This window comes from Lycium ferocissimum, unplaced genomic scaffold, assembly GCF_029784015.1.
Source record: "Lycium ferocissimum isolate CSIRO_LF1 unplaced genomic scaffold, AGI_CSIRO_Lferr_CH_V1 ctg2584, whole genome shotgun sequence".
Classification (NCBI taxonomy): domain Eukaryota; kingdom Viridiplantae; phylum Streptophyta; class Magnoliopsida; order Solanales; family Solanaceae; genus Lycium; species Lycium ferocissimum.
This window is the reverse complement of record NW_026722522.1, coordinates 53171-73747: the sequence shown is the minus strand read 5'-3', so window position 1 is coordinate 73747 and position 20577 is coordinate 53171. Positions and strand designations below refer to the sequence as shown.

Below are 20577 nucleotides of genomic sequence, written 5' to 3'. Positions count from 1 at the left end.
GAAAACATGGCCACCACGAAAAAAAGCATTAAAAAAAGTTACATACCTTAGCCAATGGCGTCCCCTTTTTAACCTTTTTCCGGGGGGGGAAACAAAGCGAATATCCAAACCCATATTTTTCCGCCCGGGGTCATTTCCTTTTTTGTTATTGTTTCCCCCAAAACCAAATGGTACTTTCCTCAGGGCCCGTTGGGGGGCCGGGCCCCCCCGGCCCCGGGAACCCAACCGCTCTTCATTACTCTTTCCGGGCCATTCATTATTTCCATATTTATAATCATGAAGAACCATTTCCACCGGAAACATATTTTGCACCATAATAAGCTCCTCCCGCCGTCAAAATAATATACATACAATAAGGACACGGGACCATACTACCCACACATACGCATCTACGAGCCTCATCGGAGTACTAGACATATGACGGGATGCGCACTCCCGTCATGCCCAAAACATATATATGCAAAAGAATAAATCAATGGCACCTCCGACAATGGAGCGTTCTCAAGTCACCAATAGCTCCTACGAGTCTAGATCACCTCCTCGCTTTTCCACTGTAAAGTACGAACATTAACGTCTAAAGAAAACATACACGCTTTTCGCATTAACATTATACTGAGTATGTAAGGCATGAATGAAATGAACATAATAGAGAAATCATAAGATATAAGATGAAGATATAACCTCCGTAACTTTTAAGGGTGGATACATTCCATACATCTATCATATATATAATCATAGTACATGTATCATCATAGCGCATACATCATTGCATCATATATATGTCATCATCGTTAACCCGCGTCCGGGTAACCATCATATGCCACCCACTAGTGGTGTCATGCCCAGCCCTCTAGGCTCGGTAAAATCATAGCAGCCCGCCTTAGAGTTGACATGCCCGGCCAATTAGGCACGGTGGAATCGTATGCAGCCCGCCTTTCGCGCCGACATGCCCAGCCAACTAGCACTATGAATCGTATCGTCATACGTCAACATAAACTTATCATTATCACACATCTCATAGGCATATCATAACTTAGCATCATTATACATTCATCATTAATCATACGTTAAAAGCTTGAAGGTAACCATGTCTATGTCGGGGCGGACACGAGGTCGCGAACCCCCGACTATGTTAGCTGAGCGAGCATAATCGTCATATCTCACCTTAAGTGGACTAATTTTTTTAAGGTGAGTGTAAACAAGGAAAGCATCAATGGAAACATACTTGGGATCATTAACTTCATGGACATCTTATATTACTCTAGGATTCTTTATACCTAAACTCATCATCATCATTATCGCGCTCGTATCGTATCTCTTTTCTTTACCATATGCGTATGTAGCTCCTTATAGTCATGGACTCATCATTTCCGTTATTAGAAAGATCATGGAGAAATAGGAAGATGTATTCCATAGGAGTCATGCCTTAGAAGGAAAATATTAGCGTTACATACCTCTTTCGTTTAGCTATTCTATCGTTGATCATTCTCCTTCGATGCTCGCGTTTCTACCTTCAAGAGAATTCGCATCAACATTAGCTAATCGATTATATGAACGTGCTTACTAATGCTAGAGAAAATTGGGCAACATTTCCTTTGTTTATACAAATTTCCTCATATTACATATCAGCTCCCAAGCATCCATAACAACATTCACAATATTATAAGCAACAATTATCATTCATCTACATTATCCACATCTCCATAATTTCACTTCAATTCCTCCATAATCAAGCGGTCATAGTTCACTATTGCTTTTTCTCACATATAATACTTATCCCATATTCTAAATGTCACTTATAGCATACTTACAATCACAACATATCAATATTCATGACTCATTCCAAACTACTACTCAAAATCTCATTATTCCTATCTTTGTGACCCATTTTCTATCTCCTTCCATAATCTAAGTCTTTCAACCTCTCATTACCTTAAACAACATGAAAAGATCATAAAACTTACCTTATATAGTGTAGGAATAAGCCTTGAGTGGAAATACTTTCTTGCACCAAAACCCTAGTCCACCTCCATCGAATTCCTTGGCTTGATGAACTTTAACGTAAGCCACACACTTGATTTTGTTGGTTTGATTGTTGATCATCAATTTCTCTTGGGTTCTTTTGGATGAAGAGCGGAGAGGGTTCTAGAGGATTCTGAAGTTGAAGTGAGGAAATGAAATGAATTAAATGAGATTGGGTCCTTTTATCAACATTTAAAAATCAAGCCCGATATGCAGGAACATACGGACCGACATACGGTCCGTATCTTTTATATCGGGCCGTATGTTTCGTCCAAGTCATGGTCCTCATTCCGGGTAGAACATACGGCGACATACGCGCATGTTTTATACGGCCGATGTTAGACCGTATGTTGCCCAACTTTTCGAATTCGGTTTCGTCGACTCGTTTGATCTCCAATCCTATAACCTTCTTAACACTTGTTTAACACCTCATTAACAATCTAAGGGACATTATCACTCTTTTCCAAAACATCATTAAGCCGTTATTAACTTGTCGCTCGTAAATCTCTTCCGATACATAACGTACACCTTACCTTTCTTGGCAAACTTTCTTCTCTTACTTCGAATGTCTTTGAAATATCAATTAGAATCATCAAATGTTATTTCTTACTTACCAAGACATTGTACACTTCGTGCCCTTCATTAGTCTATTCACTGTACGTTAACGGGAAATTTTCTGAGGTGTAACACTATCTCTTTGTTTCTGAGTCTCCGTATTTGCCTATCTAGTTTAGCAATGGGTACCTCTTCATAAGCCAACTTTTCGGTAACTTGAACGTCATCTACTGGCATGATTCTAGAAGGATCTCCAACACACTTGCGGAGCATCGACACATGAAAAACTAGATGGACTGATTCAACTTCTGGAGGTAAATCTAGCTCATAAGCTACTTGGCCCACCTTGCGCACAACCTTATAAGGTCCAATATATCGAGGACTAAGCTTGCCCTTCTTGCCGAATCTCATTATACTTTTCATCGAAGGATACTTTTAGAATACCCAATCATTAACTTGAATTCTGTGTTTCGTCGACGATTGTCCGCATAAGATTTCTAGCGACTCGGCCGTCAACAATCGGTCGATAAGCTTGATCTTTTCCACCACTTTGTCGAATCAACTCGACCTATTAATTGTGTTTCTCTGATTTCAAACCACCCAATTGGCAATCTACACCTCCTTCCGTATAGAGCCTCATATGGGGCCATCTGGATACTGGGATGGTAACTGTTATTATATGCAAATTCAATAAGTGGCAAATGTTCATCCCAATTACCTCCGAAGTCTAATACATATGCCCGCAACATATCTTCCAAGGTCTGAATAACAAGGCTTCTGCCTTGTCCACATTAGGATGAAAATGCAGTGCTAAGTCTCACTTGAGTTTCCAAATCTTCTTGAAAAGACTTCCAGAATTTAGCTGTAAATTGTGCCCCTTTATTTGTGATAATGGAGACTGGGACACCATGGAGTCGCACTATCTCTTAAAGATACAACTTTGCATAATCTTCTGCTGAGTGTGTAGTCCTGACTGGAAGAAAATGAGCTGACTTCGTGAGCTTGTTGACAATTACCCATATGGAATTATACCTACACCGAGAATGAGGCAAACCTACAATAAAATCCATGTTGATCACCTCCCATTTCCAAGTTGGAATTTCCGTAGCCTGCAATAATCCTCCTGGCATTTGATGCTCAATTTTCACTTGTTGGCAATTTGGCATTGAGCTACAAATCGTGCTATATCCTTCTTCATTTCATCCCACCAATACATTGACTTAAGATCATGATACATCTTTGTCACTCCTGGATGAACTGAATAACGGGAGTAATGGGCATCTTCCAGAATCTGTCGAAATAGTCCTGCAACTTCTGGGACACATAACCTATTCTGATACCTAAGAACCCCATTTGCAGAGATTTCGAATGGCGACTTCTCATTCTGGGGAAGTGTATCTCTATAGTGACTCAACTGGAGATCTTCATATTGTCACTTTTTCACTTCTATGTCTAGGAATGAAACAGATGGATTATGAACAATAACCCTTGTATTGCCTGAGTCCATTAAACGGACTCCTAGGCTAGCTAACTTGCATTAGTCTATTCACCACACAACAACCCGAAATTCCGAGGTGTAACATTTCTGTCCCGTACTTCGCCAGTAGCTGTTAGCTACTCACTGGAATTTGACATTCCAGGTACGGGCCATAAGGTGCGGCCCGTACTTTAAAGTTCGGGACATACTTGGTGCTCGTACTTCGTCCGCTTCAGTGAACAATATAAATACGCAGACTCAGCTTTATTTTCTTATTTTCAAGTTCCTGAACCCTATGACAACCTGCTCTCCTCCCCCATCACTAAGAACACTAAGGCAAGCAATCCTATCTTATTCCAAATGGATTCTAACATATATCTATGAACATTAAGCAAGAATTCATTGTTCCTAACCTAGGGTTTTCAAGAAAACCCATATAAGGGTTTCAACACTTAGCTTTTGGGACTTTCCTCAAAGTTCGCACCTTTCTGCAAATTTTGGAGCATACAGTATGTGAGGCTAAATATCCACGTTTTTGGAGAATGTTCATGATTCTTCCTACGCCTCATTCTACATGCTTATCGTAATTTGACCTCGGTAATACGCTTAGCCTAGTTTCTTGAATAGTTGAGAACCGGCTACCTTCTGCAGTTATAGTTTTATAATCGTTCATGGTTATCATTTTGAATATCATGAACTCGCATGTAATCATTATAGACTTGTGTATTGACATCACGAGTCTCACGTTGTATAATTAGTTATTGGCTTAAGTTCTATAATCGAAATGGGGGCTATCATGCTATCGCCTATAGCTCAGTCCCGACTTGTAAATTACTTAATGTCAACACCCGTATCCGTAATTTCGGCCCTAGGACGGGCGCTTATGCATACGTGTCGCTTGGGCTCGCCGCGCTTTTGTGCATATTTATTTGGGCCCTAGGCCACGCTATATTTACATTTATACAGGTGATTCTTTATTCAGAACAGGGAGTACTTCAGATCCTTGCCTTCCTGTTTAGTTCTGTTTCCGTTTCAGTACTTATATTTCTTCTTTCAGTTGCTTTATATACCAGTACAATTCAAATGTGTTGATGTCTCTTTTTATTGCTTGGGGGCCTGCATCTCGCGATGCTGGCAACGATATACATGTTGATGATCCAGCTAGCTAGGACTGCTCGTATCAGTCCGGCCGCGAGCCCCGGGGCCTTCGAGGCGTTATCCCGCTTCACTTTTCTAGTTTTGGACATGTATTATCTTTTCGCATTCTTTAAAGGCTTCATAGACATAGTTCCCGCCCCGCCGATATTAGCCAGCATTTTGATGTGTTAGCCGTGATGGCATTTATTTCAGATGTTTTAGACTTAAACAATATTTCCGCATTTAATATATTTCAGCCAGAATTTTTAGTAGATCAACATGTGTTAGTCTTATTTCCTTATTTTAGTATGTTTTGATGTCACATGTTGATTCAGCCAGCCTATGGGTTTGCTCGGTCACATGTAGTTAGGCACCGAGTGCCATGTGTTACATCTCAAAATTTTTGGATTTGTTGCCTTGAGAGTAGACTAATATGAGCTTAAGATGAACACGAAGTTCTTATGAGATTAAGGAGAGTATCCAACAGTTTAAGAGCATACTATAAGATTTTGAGGTCATATGAATAGGTGAGGTTAAGTTCGTCAAAGGAAGTGAGATGCAAGACGTGTTTGGAAAGGTTTTCGCAATAGTTGATTCGATGCGTATTTAGAAATGTCTTGAGAGGTTGATATAGGGCCTATTATATGATTAATAAAGAGTTTTATAAGTTCCAAGAAGGTTCCACAAGGATTGGAAGTCAAACGAGTTGACGAGAATGAAATTCAGGAATTCCCATTTGTATGGCCATTTGTACAGCATCAGATAAATTATACGGCCCGTATAATCCGTAGATTACTTCCGCAGAAGATCCCTCGGTGAGATTATACTCATTCAATTATATGGACCGTATAAATTATACGGCCCGCATAATCGTGGCCGTATAACCTGCCCGCGCATTTTTCTTTATATACATGGACGACCTTTACTTTCTTTTTTCATTTCCTACTTTCTCCAAACTCTTCAAAGCTCTAAAACCCTTCTCCAAGCATATTCCACTCAAACCCAAGGGAAAACAAAGATCAAATAGTAAGAGTTAAGGTGTTTATGAGTTGGAAGTCTCACTAGGGTTAGTAGACTTCAAGAATAACTTGGATATTGAAACTAGGGTTTCCATATAAGTTGATAGCTTGCTCCAAAGCTCATTCTTATGAGATAAAAGGTTAGTTTTCATGCTTATTTCATGTTATCAAGAATGCTTAGTTGTTGAACAACTTGGGTAGAGGGAGAAAGTAGAAAATGAGGTCTAAATATAGTTTTCATGATGTTTTTTTAGTAGCAAGCTAACTTGAGTCATGATTCTTAGTATGATATGGATATGTTCTTGTTATAAAAGGTAATAATGATGATGAGGCAGCGTTGTATGAAAATGTGCTAAGGGTTGGTGTGAAGTTGTTGGTATAAGTTGTATATGAGAATGAATTTTGGAGACTTAATGGAATGTGATTACGTGATTATGATATTGTGGATGTTATTATGGTTGTTTGGGAGTTGTTTTGTAATATGGTGGAAGTCGATGAAATAGGGGAACACCACTACAGTTGTGTACGGATAACACTGAGCCTTGGTAGGGCCAGGTATGTATAACATCGAGCCTTGTCATGGCCGGGTATGTGAGACACTGAACATCTATGGTCGGGTATGGTACTATTATACAAGTAACATTAGAAATGGAAGGTTCCTATTAGAAAAAGAGTAAGGAAACATGATGATTATCGCTAGAGGTATAAATGACCCTATCCTTCCATGATTCTTCTATCTTATGTTATTACTCATGTTTCCATTATGCTATTGATTATGCTATTATGCTTTACATACTCAGCACATTATTCGTACGACGTCCTTTTGTTTGTGGACGCTGCGTCATGCCGCCCGAGTGACGGGGAGACAGACTTGATCCTTAGGTCGCTATCCGTAGATCGCAGGAGCTCCATTTGATCCGGCCGGCACCGTGGGTACTATTCTTTTGTATGTATATATAGCATGGCAAGGCGCAATCCGTCCGTCCTTATGACGATGTTTCCTCATACCTTCTTAGGCTCGTAAACAGTCATGATAGTAGATGTCTTTTGCCTTGTCGGCTTATATTTTTGGTATATTATTTTGTTAGCCTCGTCGGCTTGGGCATATGTATATGGGCATAGTTGTTGACATTGATATAAAAGTGTTTTAGCCGTTGGAAATGGTACTATTGAGGCATAGAGTTTGTTAATAAGCCATGTGGCTCACCTAGATACGACGAGAGGCCCGGTGGGTTAGCTCCGGGTGCCCGTCATGACCCTCCGGTTGGGTCGTGGCACCGTGTTACGCCTAGGCCACAGTTCGGGACGTGACAAGTACATAGTCTTTTTCTTTTGTAATGAGAACACAACTAATTAGAACATCATCTCTAATTAGTGGTGTTCTCTTAATATTAAGAGAGGATCTTCCTCACATATGTTAAAAGGGAGTCATGGCGTAGTCCTCCTCCCATGTATATTTTGATGTTTCAATTAATAAGATAGGGATCAATGCCAAACCCCCATGGCCATACACAAATGTAGCCTGTGGAATTAGCTTAATTTTTTTTTTTTTTTTTTTTTTAAAAAAGAAGTAAAATTAGGATGGCATGTGAAAATATAAAAGAAAAAAGATACCTAAGTTGAAAAGAAAAGAGAAGAAAAGAAAAGAAAAGAAAGAGCAGAACGGTAGGGGTAGTTGAAAAGTTTGAAAGGGGTAAGACTTGCTACAGAGAAGCATATGCAAAATCACAATCTTACAAGGAAGGTGTCCTTAAGTAAGTTATTATAAGCCGTCAATCTGAAATCCAAAGCATCTTATATTGTCTCCGATTATTTTGGTCGTGTGTCTGAATTCCTTATATTCTTCCTTTTTCGTCAGCGCTAGGGTTTCGTCTCTCTCAAAAGGTTCTCTTTCTTTCTCCATATCCCTCTTTCTTTCTGCTCTTTTTTTTTATGTCGTAATAATAATGCTTGATTTCATCTTAGAAGGTTACGTTTTGTGTTTTTGTATTTATCTATCTGTTTCTGGTAACCCCTTTGTTTGATTGATTTGGTGAGAGGTCTGGATTAAAGCATTGCTTTTGCTGATGCATTCAAGATTTTTGATTAGTTTATTCTGATTGTGCTACAACATATGGTTTTGTGGATTTTTTTTAGTTTCGTTTGATAGATGATGCCATGTAAATCAACTGATAGATATTTACAACTATTCTTTTTTGCTTTGTGTTTGTTAATCATAGTTTCAACTGTGTTTTCTTTTTGTACTGCTGAACAGATCTAAGCAGAGGAAAATTTCATTGTTGAGGAAGTGTGTGCATTAGGAAATTTTTTGATAATGAGCAACTCTTGGGCAGATTCAGTTGAGAATAATGTAGCTACTGATAATGTTGGGCCTAGTGGTGCTTCTGCTTCTACCAGGAGATCATCTTATGTCCCACCACATCTTCGCAACAAACCAATAGCAGCAGAACCTCCTCTAGCTCCATCGCAGGGTGGCCCACCTTCTAGAGGTTTTAATGGACCAACTAGATGGGGTGGTTCTTACGGACGCCAAGGTGGAGGCGGCAGCCGTGGAGGTGGTTGGGGTGGCAGAGGGGGTGGTTGGGGTAGAGACCGGGAAGTTAACCCTTTCGGTAATGATGCAGATGTGGTCTTGGAGCAATCATTTGATCAGGATAATACTGGTATCAATTTTGACGCTTATGAGGATATTCCAGTGGAAACAAGTGGAGAAAATGTGCCACCTCCTGTTAATACATTTGCAGACATAGATTTAGGGGATGCTGTTAACTTGAATATTAGGAGGTGCAAGTATGTTAAGCCCACTCCTGTCCAGCGATATGCAATTCCTATCTCCATAGCAGGACGAGATCTCATGGCCTGTGCCCAGACTGGATCCGGCAAGACTGCTGCCTTTTGTTTCCCAATTATTAGTGGAATCATGAGGGGGAATTTTCCGCAACGGCCTCGTGGAGTCCGCACAGTGTTTCCCCTTGCTCTTATTCTGTCTCCAACAAGAGAGCTCTCAATGCAGGTAGGTAGCAGTTTTTGAAATGCCACTTGATCCCTTATAAACCTTCACAAGTTTGTTAACTCCAATTTATGCTGTAGATACACGAGGAAGCTAAAAAGTTTTCTTATCAGACTGGTGTTCGGGTGGTAGTGGCCTACGGTGGAGCCCCGATTAATCAACAGGTACCTTTTAGTCTCTCTCCCTCTGCCCTATATTGTGAAGGAAAACAAATATTTGTAGAGGTGATATACTTGGGTACTTTGCATGTGAAGTTGGAAGGATAGGTAATCTTTTTGTTGAGTGGACGTTGTTTTCTGTTTTTTTTCTTCTTATGAGACCTAAATACCACGCGTCCTTGAATGTCCCCAACATAATGAATCCAATTATAGCTTGAAGCAAAAGAAAGGGGGACTTTGTCAAGCTTCCTTACCATGTACTCTTAGCAACATCATTAAACATAGTGTCTTACTCTTGCCATACACATAAATAGCATAATAGCGGACTCCTGAGTGCACCATTCAGTTACAACAAGTCTAATTCCCGTCTCTTATAAAATGCACAGATAGAGACCACATGACACACATCTAAGGTTAAACAGAAAAAGAAACCTTTCCTCTGTGTTTTAAGGAGGGGAAGTTGAATGTACGCTTCATTATTTTTTTTTTGAAACTGGTAACTTTTTCTATATTTCATATGTAGCAAACATTACTTAGGTAGTACTGAAACCGTATTTACAAGAAAGTATAACTTTTCTGTCCTCTCTCTATATTGTATCTAAAACATCAATTATAGTGACAGTATCATTTGAGTAGATCTGATTACACCAAAAACACATCAGCAAAATAAAGCTTAACTTGATCTTCTGCATCCCATTCTCCACATTCTCAAAAGATCTGGAGTTTCTCTCCTTCCTAATTGTCCACCAAATGCAAGCAGGGATAATTCTCCATCTAGTCCTGTCCAGTGTTATCAAAGGCGTGCTTTAAGCGCGCTTAAGCGCTGAAGCGAGGCTCAAAACATGTTGAGCGCTTCGCCTCGCTTTATGTGCGCTTCGTTGTCGTCATCAAGGATCTAAGACATACTTTCCTTGCCAATGAGCCTCTCTTGAGGAGGTGACACTAAATGATTGATATTTCACTTTATCGTAATATTTTTACAATTTCTTTGTCCATATATTTGTTATTCATGCTTATTATTATTAATCTTGGACTATTTGTATTTTTGCACCATTACGCTTTTTTGCATTAAAGCCCACGCTTTATTTGCGCTTCGCGCTTAAAGCCCCAGCTGACCTTAGAGCTTTTTGCGCTTTTCGCTTTTGATAACACTGGTCCTGTCCTTTGCCTGTAAGTCTGTTTCCTCCCAGCTTTTAAGAGCATCTGTAACCTTCCCAGGCATGGTCCAGGAAATGCCTTTAAGATTAAGAATAATTCTCCATAGATGAGTTGTTATCTTACAGTGAAGGAAAAGATGGTTAACTGTCTCTGATGTTTCCCCACACAAAAAGCATCTGGAACATAAAATGAAACCTCTTTTCATCAAATTATCTTGTGTAAGAGCTGTTTCTTTAGCACACAAAACAGGCTACTTTGTGAGGAATTTTTGTTTTCCAGATGTGTTTCCAAGACCAGTTGACTATCTGCTGATTGGAATAATTCATCATCTTGTAAGCTGCATTAACTTTGAATAAACCCTTACTGCTGCCTTGCCACCATAATACATCTTCTCCTGTCTGTAGTCCACTAAACTGCTCTAATGTACTAAAGAATTCAACCTGATATGTCTTCTAAAAATGATGTTCCATCCTTGAGGTGTCCACATCTTTGCTATAGTCCTTTGCTGGTATAGAACTATATTGAAGATATCTGGGAAGACCACATCTAATCTGCCAACTTCATGCCAATTGTCCTTCCAAAAGCTAATTTTACTCCCATCAAACACTTTGATCTGGGAATTATCTCTCAACTCACTCCACAGTGTTCTAATGGATCTCCATAGGCTAATCCCAAATGGTGTAGTGACCTCCTTAGTCAGCCATTTGTCTTCCTGTTCATACTTTGCTGTAATAATATTCCCCCAAAGGAGTTGATTCTCATTGGTGAACTTCCACAACCATTTCATTTCGAGAGCTTTACTCTGAATCTTCAAGTTCTTGAACCCTAACCCTCCAAGATTCTTGCCAAAATTGATTGCTGTCCACTTAACCAAGTGGTAACCTTTCTTTTCTTTGTTCCCATGCCATAACAAATTCCTCCTGATGCTATCCAACCTATTGATGACCCCTGTTGGGATGGGGAACAGGGACATCATGTATGTTGGAAGTGCATCAAGTACTGAGTTGATAAGAGTCAATCTGCCACCCGTAGACAGATATTGGGTCTTCCACCTGGCCAATTTCTTTTCACACTTCTCAATGACATTGTTCCAAATTTCTACTGACTTAGATTTAGCTCCTAAAGGCATTCCAAGATATATTGTTGGTAAAGCCCCTACTTCACCACCCAGAACAGCAGCTAACAGGTCCATGTTTGTAACTTCATTAATAGGGTAAAGGAAACTTTTCCTCCAGTTGATATGCAAGCCAGATATTCCTTCAAAAAGAACCAGAATCACCTGAGATATCTCAATTGATCTTCTTCAGCATCACAAAATATGAGAGTATCATCAGCATATTGTAAATGAGTCACCTCTAATCTGTCATTGCCAATTCTAGCTACATCAAAGCCTTTTATCCACCCATTCAGATTGGCCGTTTTAATCATATTATTAAGGCCTTCCATAGCAATCACAAGCAGAAAAGGTGATAAAGGGTCACCTTGCCTGAGTCCCCTTTATGCTTTGAAAAACCCCGCTGGAGAGCCATTTATAAGGACTGAAAAGCTAACAGTAGAGATGCAGAATTTAATCCAGTGTATCCATTTTTGACCAAAACCCATCCGTTCTAGCAAGCTCAGAAGGAAACTCCAATTAACATGGTGATAAGCCTTTTCAATATCAAGTTTGCACAAGATACCAGGTTTCTTTTGTTTCAACCTAGAGTCAACTGCTTCATTTGCTACGAGGACAACATCCATGATCTGTCTACCTTTAATTAAAGCCATTTGTTGAGAATCCACCAATTTTGAGATCACTCCTTTTAATCTCTCTGTCAAAACTTTGGAGAACAATTTGTAGATGCTACCTATCAAGGTGATAGGCCTGAAATCCCTTACTTCCTTAGGACCTTTCTTCTTAGGAATGAGAGCAATAAATGTTGCATTGAAGCTTCTTTCAAAGACTTCTTTGTCATTGAAGTTTCGAAAAGCAGTCATGATGTCCTGCTTCACTCTCTCCCAACACTTGATGAAGAACCCCATAGTTTTATTGTGTTGTAAATTATTCCTAGTTGTATGATTTTTTCCTATCTACTTTGTTTTTGTCATTTTTTTAACGTAGATGCATTTGTTTGTATAATCAGATCACTGTTATTTTTACTCCAGTCAATGGTCAATACAGTGGAGATGTCTGTTTTAACGCTGATGAGCCAAATGTCGAACAAAAAAAAAAAACTTTCTTATCTTCTAGATTGGATTGTGGCACTCTGTTTCTGGACAACCAAAAGCAGGAATATAGGAACAATATTGGGTGGAGGAGCAAGGTTTCTTTTTATATAAGTTTCTAAGCAGACATACAAAGATGCACCGAGGTTGTAGATACTTAAGGGAGACTGATGCTTAAGGGAGACTGATGCTTTTACTTCTTTATTTATGAATTTAATTTATGATTTTTTTCCAGCTGGAAAGTACAACTACATTAGATGCTAGAGTGTGAAAATTGTCTTATGGGCTTGACCATATAGATTTTTCTGTTACTAGCACACTAATATTTTGCTGTTACTAGAATATTGATTATTTCCTTGGATAAATATACAAGTTACCTTTCCTTTTACTTTCCATCTACTTTTTATAACCGTGAAATCCCTGAGGGTGGGGCGCAAGGTGCGAAATCAGTGGATTAGGGGTCCACCCCTCTACCTCTACTTAAATACCAAGCTTTTGTTGGCGCTAAGGTTTGAGCTTGTGACGTACGCCTAACCCACACATCACATGTTGTGCTCTTACCAGTATATCAAAGCCCTGGGGCCTTTTATTCCCATATCCATACTTTCTCTTTGTAAAAGACCTTCCTTTTTTTTTTTTTTAAAATCTGGTATTTGTCAAAGACCTTCCTTTAACAAGCAAGTGTTTAGATTTTGTCAAAAAAATGGTATATTAAGGGCTAATGGTTTTGGTTTCCTTGTTAATTCGGTGCCTCCTTTTTCTTCTCTGATATGTTCAGTTAGGTGCCATTTTATTCTTTCATGCTTTCAGTTGTATATGCAAGTATTTCCTCCTCTCTTTCCTCCCCCTCGTTTTGACTTAGGAAAGAGATGCAATTTCTTCTTGAAATGGTTAAATACAAATTGTTACCGTGTCCTAACATGTGGTGAGCACTACTCAGGCAGAACGTGGCTTTGTAAAACTACATGCAACTCATCAATTGTGCATTGGGGACATTTTAGTTATTTTTTTGAATATGTACATGTGAAAAAAAGCTGTCTAAATATTGGTACCTTTGGGATGCTTTCCCTGTACAAGACATCCGCTAGAACCAAAGTGGGTTCGACAAGAGTTCAACCTATGTTGCTCGGACTCTTCAAAAATGCCAAACGGGTGCGTATTGGATTCTCCAAAAGTAGTGCATTTTTGGAGGATCCGACACAGGTGCGGCAGCAATTTTGGAGAGTCCGAACAACATAGAGTTCAACTAAGAAAGCCCTATAGACACATCAGTCGATGAATTAAATTCGTGGAATTGGTTTTACTTTGTTTAGCTCATCATTTTAGATCTAATATGCATTTGACAGTGAAAGAGGGGAACTTCTTCCACAAAAATATATAGTAATCTAACGTTAAGAATTTGTCTTCGTTCAAGGAGGGACCCTCTGATCTATCAATGGGAAAGATATCTGGGTACTCCATGGTAAAGAATCCCAGAAAGATTTATGAAGATTCTTGACAGTCCCATGAAGATCTATATGTACTTGACCAGGAGAAGTGAGATCCTTTGAGACGCATTGATTTGGTTGGGTAAATAGTAGTTTTGAATATGAACTTCCCCATTCACATTCTTATTGGTGAGATCCTGAAATCTAGTGCAACTGCAATTGAAAGCGAAGATCTTTATCTTCTGGAGTATTTCTTATTTGCTGTTTTGAGAAAAAATTAGAAAAAAGATCTTTATTTTCTGCTACCTAAGTACATGACATGAACCATATATTGTTCTCAGTTAGCAAGTTTCTTACCCTGTTATCTTCAGGAAGGTGCCCCTTGTTACCCAGATTTCCATTTCTGAACATCCCATTTTTATTAAATATTTTGAAGGAAAGTCTAGATTGTTCTTCCACCTCCCCCTGTTGCTCTACTTTGTCCACTTTCAACTGGAACTCTGCTTTCAAATACTCCCTCCGTCCCAATTTATGTGGCACATTTAGAATTTCGAGAGTCAACCAAGTTTTTCTTTGACCGAAATTTCTTTATGTGCCTTTCAAGTATTTTAAGTTGTTAATTATTGTGATTTATATTACTTTTTACGTAGTTTCCAAATATAAAATTTTATTTCAAAAAAGTTAAAGCTTCTATGTTCGAATTCACAGTCAAAGTTTAGAAGTTTGAATCTCGAAATTCCAATTGAGCCATGCCACATAAATTGGGATAGAGGGAGTATACAACATGCAATTTTTTGTTGTTGGACTTACACACTGACATTAGTGGAGAAGAGCAAAGGGGTGGGCCCATTATCTGCGGAGTTTTTGAACTATGTGCCATTGGCCCTAGGGAATTTATCGGTTATTTAAAAAAGGTCATAAACTGAAATTAGTTTCGGAGACTTGAACAAATCAAATCTATTAACATTACTTTCATTTTATCTATGCCGGTCAAGTCAGAACCTCAATAGAAGTATTAACAAATATTCAGTTGTTTAACTATGGTGATTTCATTGTTATTTTATATATCTAGTGTAGTTAGTATCTGATCTTATCAGTTCATTGTCAGATTAGCTCCCCAAGTCTGAACATTTGAGTATAAAGTGGTGTTTCTGTACGTCTTGGTACACGTCTCATGTATTTTGTTTCCCCTACAATATCAATAAAACATTACTTTCATCGAGGAAAAAATGATGTGTTCTTTGCGTTATTGTTTGTTACATATCTGCAGCTCCGAGAGCTTGAGAGAGGAGTTGATATTCTTGTGGCAACTCCTGGTAGACTGGTTGATTTACTTGAGAGAGCAAAAGTTTCATTACAGATGATTAGGTATTTAGCTCTCGATGAGGCAGATCGTATGCTGGACATGGGATTCGAGCCTCAAATCAGAAGGATAGTGGAGCAAATGGATATGCCTCCACCTGGTAAAAGACAGACTATGCTGTTCAGTGCCACATTCCCAAAAGAGATTCAGGTTTTCTTTTATTCAGTAGGGCTGTTTTCAATCGTCAATGTTAGTATTTTGCTGCTTACAGACATTTTCTATTGGAACACACATCATCTTAAACCACAGTTTGAGCTTCTTTGAACTTTTACTAAATGTTCCATCTTTTTTCTTCTCTTCGCCAACAAACCCCACTCACCCCCCCCCCCCCCCACACACACACACACACACACCAAAAAAAAAAAATTTAATATTTCTTCTTATTCATGTTACATGATGACAACTGTCTTTTTGCTATGCTGAAAAATTTGCCTTACAAATTGTTGAGTTGGCAGTGAGTAAAATCTTCCGAGCAGTTGTAGTATATGATCTCTAACCCTTTCTTTCTTCGTTTGTTTCTGGGAATGCAGAGACTGGCATCTGATTTTCTTGCAAACTACATATTTTTGGCAGTTGGACGAGTTGGTTCTAGTACTGATTTGATTGTTCAGCGAGTTGAATTTGTTCATGATGGTGACAAGAGAAGCCATCTTATGGACCTACTTCATGCACAGATGGCTAATGGGGTACACAGCAAGGTAGCATGTGACTCTATCTCTCTCTTGCCATAACAATTATTTTCAACTACTTTTGAGGCACTCGGAGAAGCTTGACTGAGTGGTGAAGAAATCACAGCATCTAGTCCTAGGAACATAGCAAAGAATTAGGATGTTCACTAGCTACTTTTTCTGTGTCTGTAAAGGCACTATTGTAAATCTTCTCTTGCCTGGTCACTCTTAGCTGCTCAATCTGTCCATGATTGGTTTCGTTGGTTTATTTACCTCCTATATATAGATAGGGTCATAGGAATGCTGAATTCCTTAGATTGGAGTCTGCTTAAATTTTCATTTAAATTGATTGGCTTTCCAATTGTTCTGTCTTAAAATGCTTCAGTGTCTTCCTGTGACATGACTGCATCATCCTCTTCCCCATTTGCTGCTTTGTGTAACATAGATTTTGTTGCATTAGGCCTATTATGTTTGAACATGATAAAGACAGTGCGGAGTCCTTAAGCTTTCGTTTAAATCGACTGGCAATCTTATTAACTGCATTATTGTTTTCTGCAGCAATCTCTAACTTTGGTATTTGTCGAAACAAAGAAGGGTGCTGATGCATTGGAGCATTGGCTGTGTATTAATGGGTTTCCTGCAACTGCCATTCATGGTGATAGGACTCAGCAGGTAGGCGAGATCTAGGTATTGATAGATAGATCAAAGCAATTTGATCTTTGATGTTCAAACATGACGTTTTACACTGTTCTGATCTTCCCTTACAATGTGATTAAATGGTGCCTCTACTTTTTTTTTTTTTTGGAGAAATGGTAAGTGTAGTATAATATGTCACCAAGGAGGAGGTGCTGTCATAAGTTCTACAAAGTGGTGGTTAGACCGACTCTGTTGTACGGGGCAGAGTGTTGGCCAGTCAAGAACTCTCACGTGCAGAAGATGAAAGTCGCGGAAATGAGAATGCTGCGGTGGATGTGTGGGCACACTAGGAGAGATAGGATCAGGAATGAGGATATCAGGGACAAGGTGGGAGTGGCATCGGTGGAGGACAAGATGCGGGAAGCGAGGTTGAGATGGTTTGGGCATGTGAAGAGAGAGACATAGATGCCCCCGGTGCGGAGGTGAGAGAGGTTGGCTTTGGACGGTTTTAGGAGAGGTAGAGGAAGGCCAAAGAAATATTGGGAGAGGTGGTTAGGCGGGACTTGGCGGTTTTGGATTACCGAGGACATGACCTTAGATAGGAGGTTGTGGAGGGCTCAGATTAGGGTAGAAGGCTAGTAGGTAGTCTCGCTTTTCTGTCGCACTAGTAGGCGTAGCTTTGCTCTACTTTTTATTGCCCTATGTTTCCTGCTTTTATGTGTTGGGTCTTGTCTCTCCATGCTGTTTTATCATGACTTCTTTGCCCTTGTTTTTTTTCATTTTCGCATTGCTTTGATTTGCCTGTCGGTATTTGACTTTTCTCTCCTTGTTTTCTTTTGAGCCGAGGGTTTTTCGGAAACAACCTCCCTCCCAAGGTGGGGGTGGTTCGCATTTGCATTTAACCCTCCCGGACCCCACCTTTGTGGGATTCAACTGGGTATGTTGTTGTTGTTGCTGTTGAGGAGGTGCTGTCAAAATATTTACAAGATACCAACAGAATATCCCTTCCTGTTCTTAAAGGGGTTCTATCACTGCTTCAGCATCATTTACAAAAGAGATAATGGTCAAAAACACACCTGAACTATCGCTTTTTTTTGAAAGTTTCACACCCCAAATATCCCTTGTTCCCTTTTGCTACCTTTACTATCACCATCTATGTATTAAAACACACCTCAACTATCCGCTGTTCCCTTTTCCTACCTGAAAACCCTAAACCCTATTAGGTAGGAAAAGGAAACAGCTGATAGTTGAGGTGTGTTTTAATACAAAGATGATGATAGTTCAGGTAGGGAAAGGGAACAACTGATAGTTGGGGTGTGAAACTCGCGAAAAAGTGATAGTTCAGGTGTGTTTTTGACCATCAGCTCTTTACAAAATTCTGTTTACACCAAAAATGAAACAAAAGTAAATAGTTCATAGTGATCTTCAGAATAAGAGTTTCCTTTATCTTCAAAACACCAAGCGTGTCACTCCCTCCAAACTGTCCACCATATGCAACTGGGATGGAACTCAATACTGGTTGTTTAACGTAGAACAAAGATGTGATCCAATAGTTTCGTCTGCATTTACAGATGTCTGTTAGTGAATAAAAAACATTGAAATGTATGTATATGCAGCTATTTTATATTTAGTTGGAGAAGGGGCATGTGTGCATGTAACACATGTATCTCATACTTCTATTTTTAGTTCGGTTTTTGCGTTGCACCAACTATGTTGCAGTTCATCATAGTCAACATTACCTGTGTGTTTATTTTACAGGAAAGGGAGCAAGCGTTGAGAACATTCAAGAGAGGAGATACCCCAATATTAGTAGCGACAGATGTGGCTGCTCGAGGCCTTGATATCCCTCATGTTTCTCATGTTATCAACTTTGACCTTCCTAATGACATTGATGATTATGTGCACCGGATAGGCAGGACAGGTCGTGCAGGCAAGTCAGGATTAGCAACTGCTTTCTTTAATGACGGTAATCTTTCGATGGCCAAACCGCTAGCTGACTTGATGCAAGAAGCTAATCAGGAGGTACCTGAATGGTTGACTCGTTATGCGAGCCGTTCATTCGGAGGTAGAAACAGGCGGGCTGGCGGAGGCCGTTTTGGCGGGCGTGACTTCAGGAGGGATTCCTCATACAATCGAAGTGGAGGTAGTGGTGTGAATTACTATGATGGAGGTAATAGTAGTAGTGGTGGTTATGGCAATTATAGTGGGGGATATGGTCCTGGAGTAACTAGTGCTTGGGATTAGCTTCTCAAACTTGTGATACCTATACTTTCCTGCAGTTGTATTTACTCATCAACATATTTGGATTATGATATTTTTCAGTGCGAAACAGGGTTGAGTTCTTCTTGTTTTATGGTCCTATAGGGGACAACTGCAAGATTGTTATGGTAGTTAGATTTTGGCAATTGGAGACCACTAGCAGCTTTTGTCCAACAGTTCAATGATGCCTTTGTTTAATATTAAATTATTTCCCTGAGTTCTTTTTTTCTTGAAATGCATATAACTCGTTAATCGTCACGTGCAATTTGCATCTCATTTAGAGCAGTGCTCCTATTATTGTATTTTCAACCAAGTGAGATATGATTTGCCTCAAATCTTTTGCAGGTTTCTTCATATTTAGTTAAACTGTTCCTTGGGAAAAGAAGGCTCATACGGATATTGACTACTAATTGTTTGTGATACTGATTGTTGACAGTGGAAATGGGTTGCGGGAGCATAATTGTTGGCATTGAACGAGCTGTCCTGATTTTGTTTATTTTGTTGCACGGATTGTCCTTTTCGGGTGGTCTTTAAATTTTGCTCCTGAAATTGCTGGTCTTTAATTTATGCCCTTTGCTTAAAAGGGTGGCTGGAAAATACTCCGAGGTTTTGGGTCGAACCCTCGCTCAGCAAAAAAAAAAAAAAAAAATTCACAAGCTAAGGCTTTTGCAAAAAGTCTGCCTTCTGCAGCAGATTTTATCTTTAAGGCATGACTAAAAGTCTCTTTTATAAGGCAAAGTTTGTCTTACAGGGCAAAGTCTGCAGTCTCCAGCATAGGTTTTATGTAACTTCGCCCGAATAGGCATATAAAAATTATTATTATTTTTGACTCTGTTGGATTTTGAACCTAGAACCTTGGGGTATTTTTGATCACCTTTTTAAGCGAAGGATGAAAATTAAAGACCAGCCAATTGAGGGACAAAAATTAAAGACCAGTTCGTATGAAGGGCGATCCTGCAAATTGCTTAAGCATGAGAAATGTAAATGAAAACAAATGGTGCTCTTGAGAAAGCTTCACAAGTTGAGAGTGGCTGTTGTATGTAGGGGTGTACATGTATCGGGTTGGTTCGAGTTTTTAAAGATCAAACCAAATTAATTGCATCGGGTTTTTAAATCTATAAATCAAATCAAACCAACAAAAGTCGAATTTTTCAACCTCGGATTTTCTTGGGTTGCTCGGGTTTTTCGGGTTTTTTCTGATAAAGTCTTCATACTAAATATATAACTTGTACTTCAAATATTTTTTTAGTCCTAGTAAGATACGAATATCTAATTAAGATATTTTATAAGAAAATAACACAAAATGTGAGATGAGAGATGACATTGTACCAAAATATTCAATAAAAAAAAGTAATGAAATTACATAAAATAAAATGATCATAATTTAGAAGTACTAAGTCATGCTATAATAAGTACGTTTAAATTATAAGACATATAGAAAATGATCATAATCTAAAAGTACTAAGTTATGCTAAAATAAGTA

The 20577-nt window shown here is 39.1% G+C and overlaps 1 protein-coding gene across 3 annotated transcripts; it reads left to right on the top strand.

Annotated features, from left to right (window-relative positions):
- Positions 1-7810: 7810 nt before the first annotated feature.
- On the top strand, positions 7811-19442 carry LOC132043562 (DEAD-box ATP-dependent RNA helicase 37-like). 3 transcript variants are annotated; one of them, XM_059434042.1, is made up of 8 exons: positions 7834-7964; positions 8069-8094; positions 8465-9223; positions 9301-9384; positions 15439-15681; positions 16062-16229; positions 16758-16871; positions 18594-19442. In XM_059434042.1, exons 3-8 carry the CDS (start codon positions 8525-8527, stop codon positions 19077-19079), a joined length of 1794 nt encoding a protein of 597 aa, XP_059290025.1. In that variant the 5' UTR covers positions 7834-7964; positions 8069-8094; positions 8465-8524; the 3' UTR covers positions 19080-19442. The 3 variants fall into 3 exon arrangements, with proteins under 3 accessions (XP_059290026.1, XP_059290024.1, XP_059290025.1); XM_059434043.1 differs by lacking the exon at positions 8069-8094 and having other exon boundaries at positions 7811-7964; XM_059434041.1 differs by having other exon boundaries at positions 7833-8094.
- Positions 19443-20577: the final 1135 nt, after the last annotated feature.

Excerpts from the sequence above, each read along its gene's own strand:
- LOC132043562 (XM_059434043.1), top strand. The coding sequence starts at position 8,525 with ATGAGCAACTCTTGGGCAGATTCAGTTGAGAATAATGTAGCTACTGAT. Across the intron at positions 9,224-9,300 it reads CAAGAGAGCTCTCAATGCAG|ATACACGAGGAAGCTAAAAA; the intron begins GTAGGTAGCAGT and ends TTTATGCTGTAG. Across the intron at positions 9,385-15,438 it reads GAGCCCCGATTAATCAACAG|CTCCGAGAGCTTGAGAGAGG; the intron begins GTACCTTTTAGT and ends ACATATCTGCAG.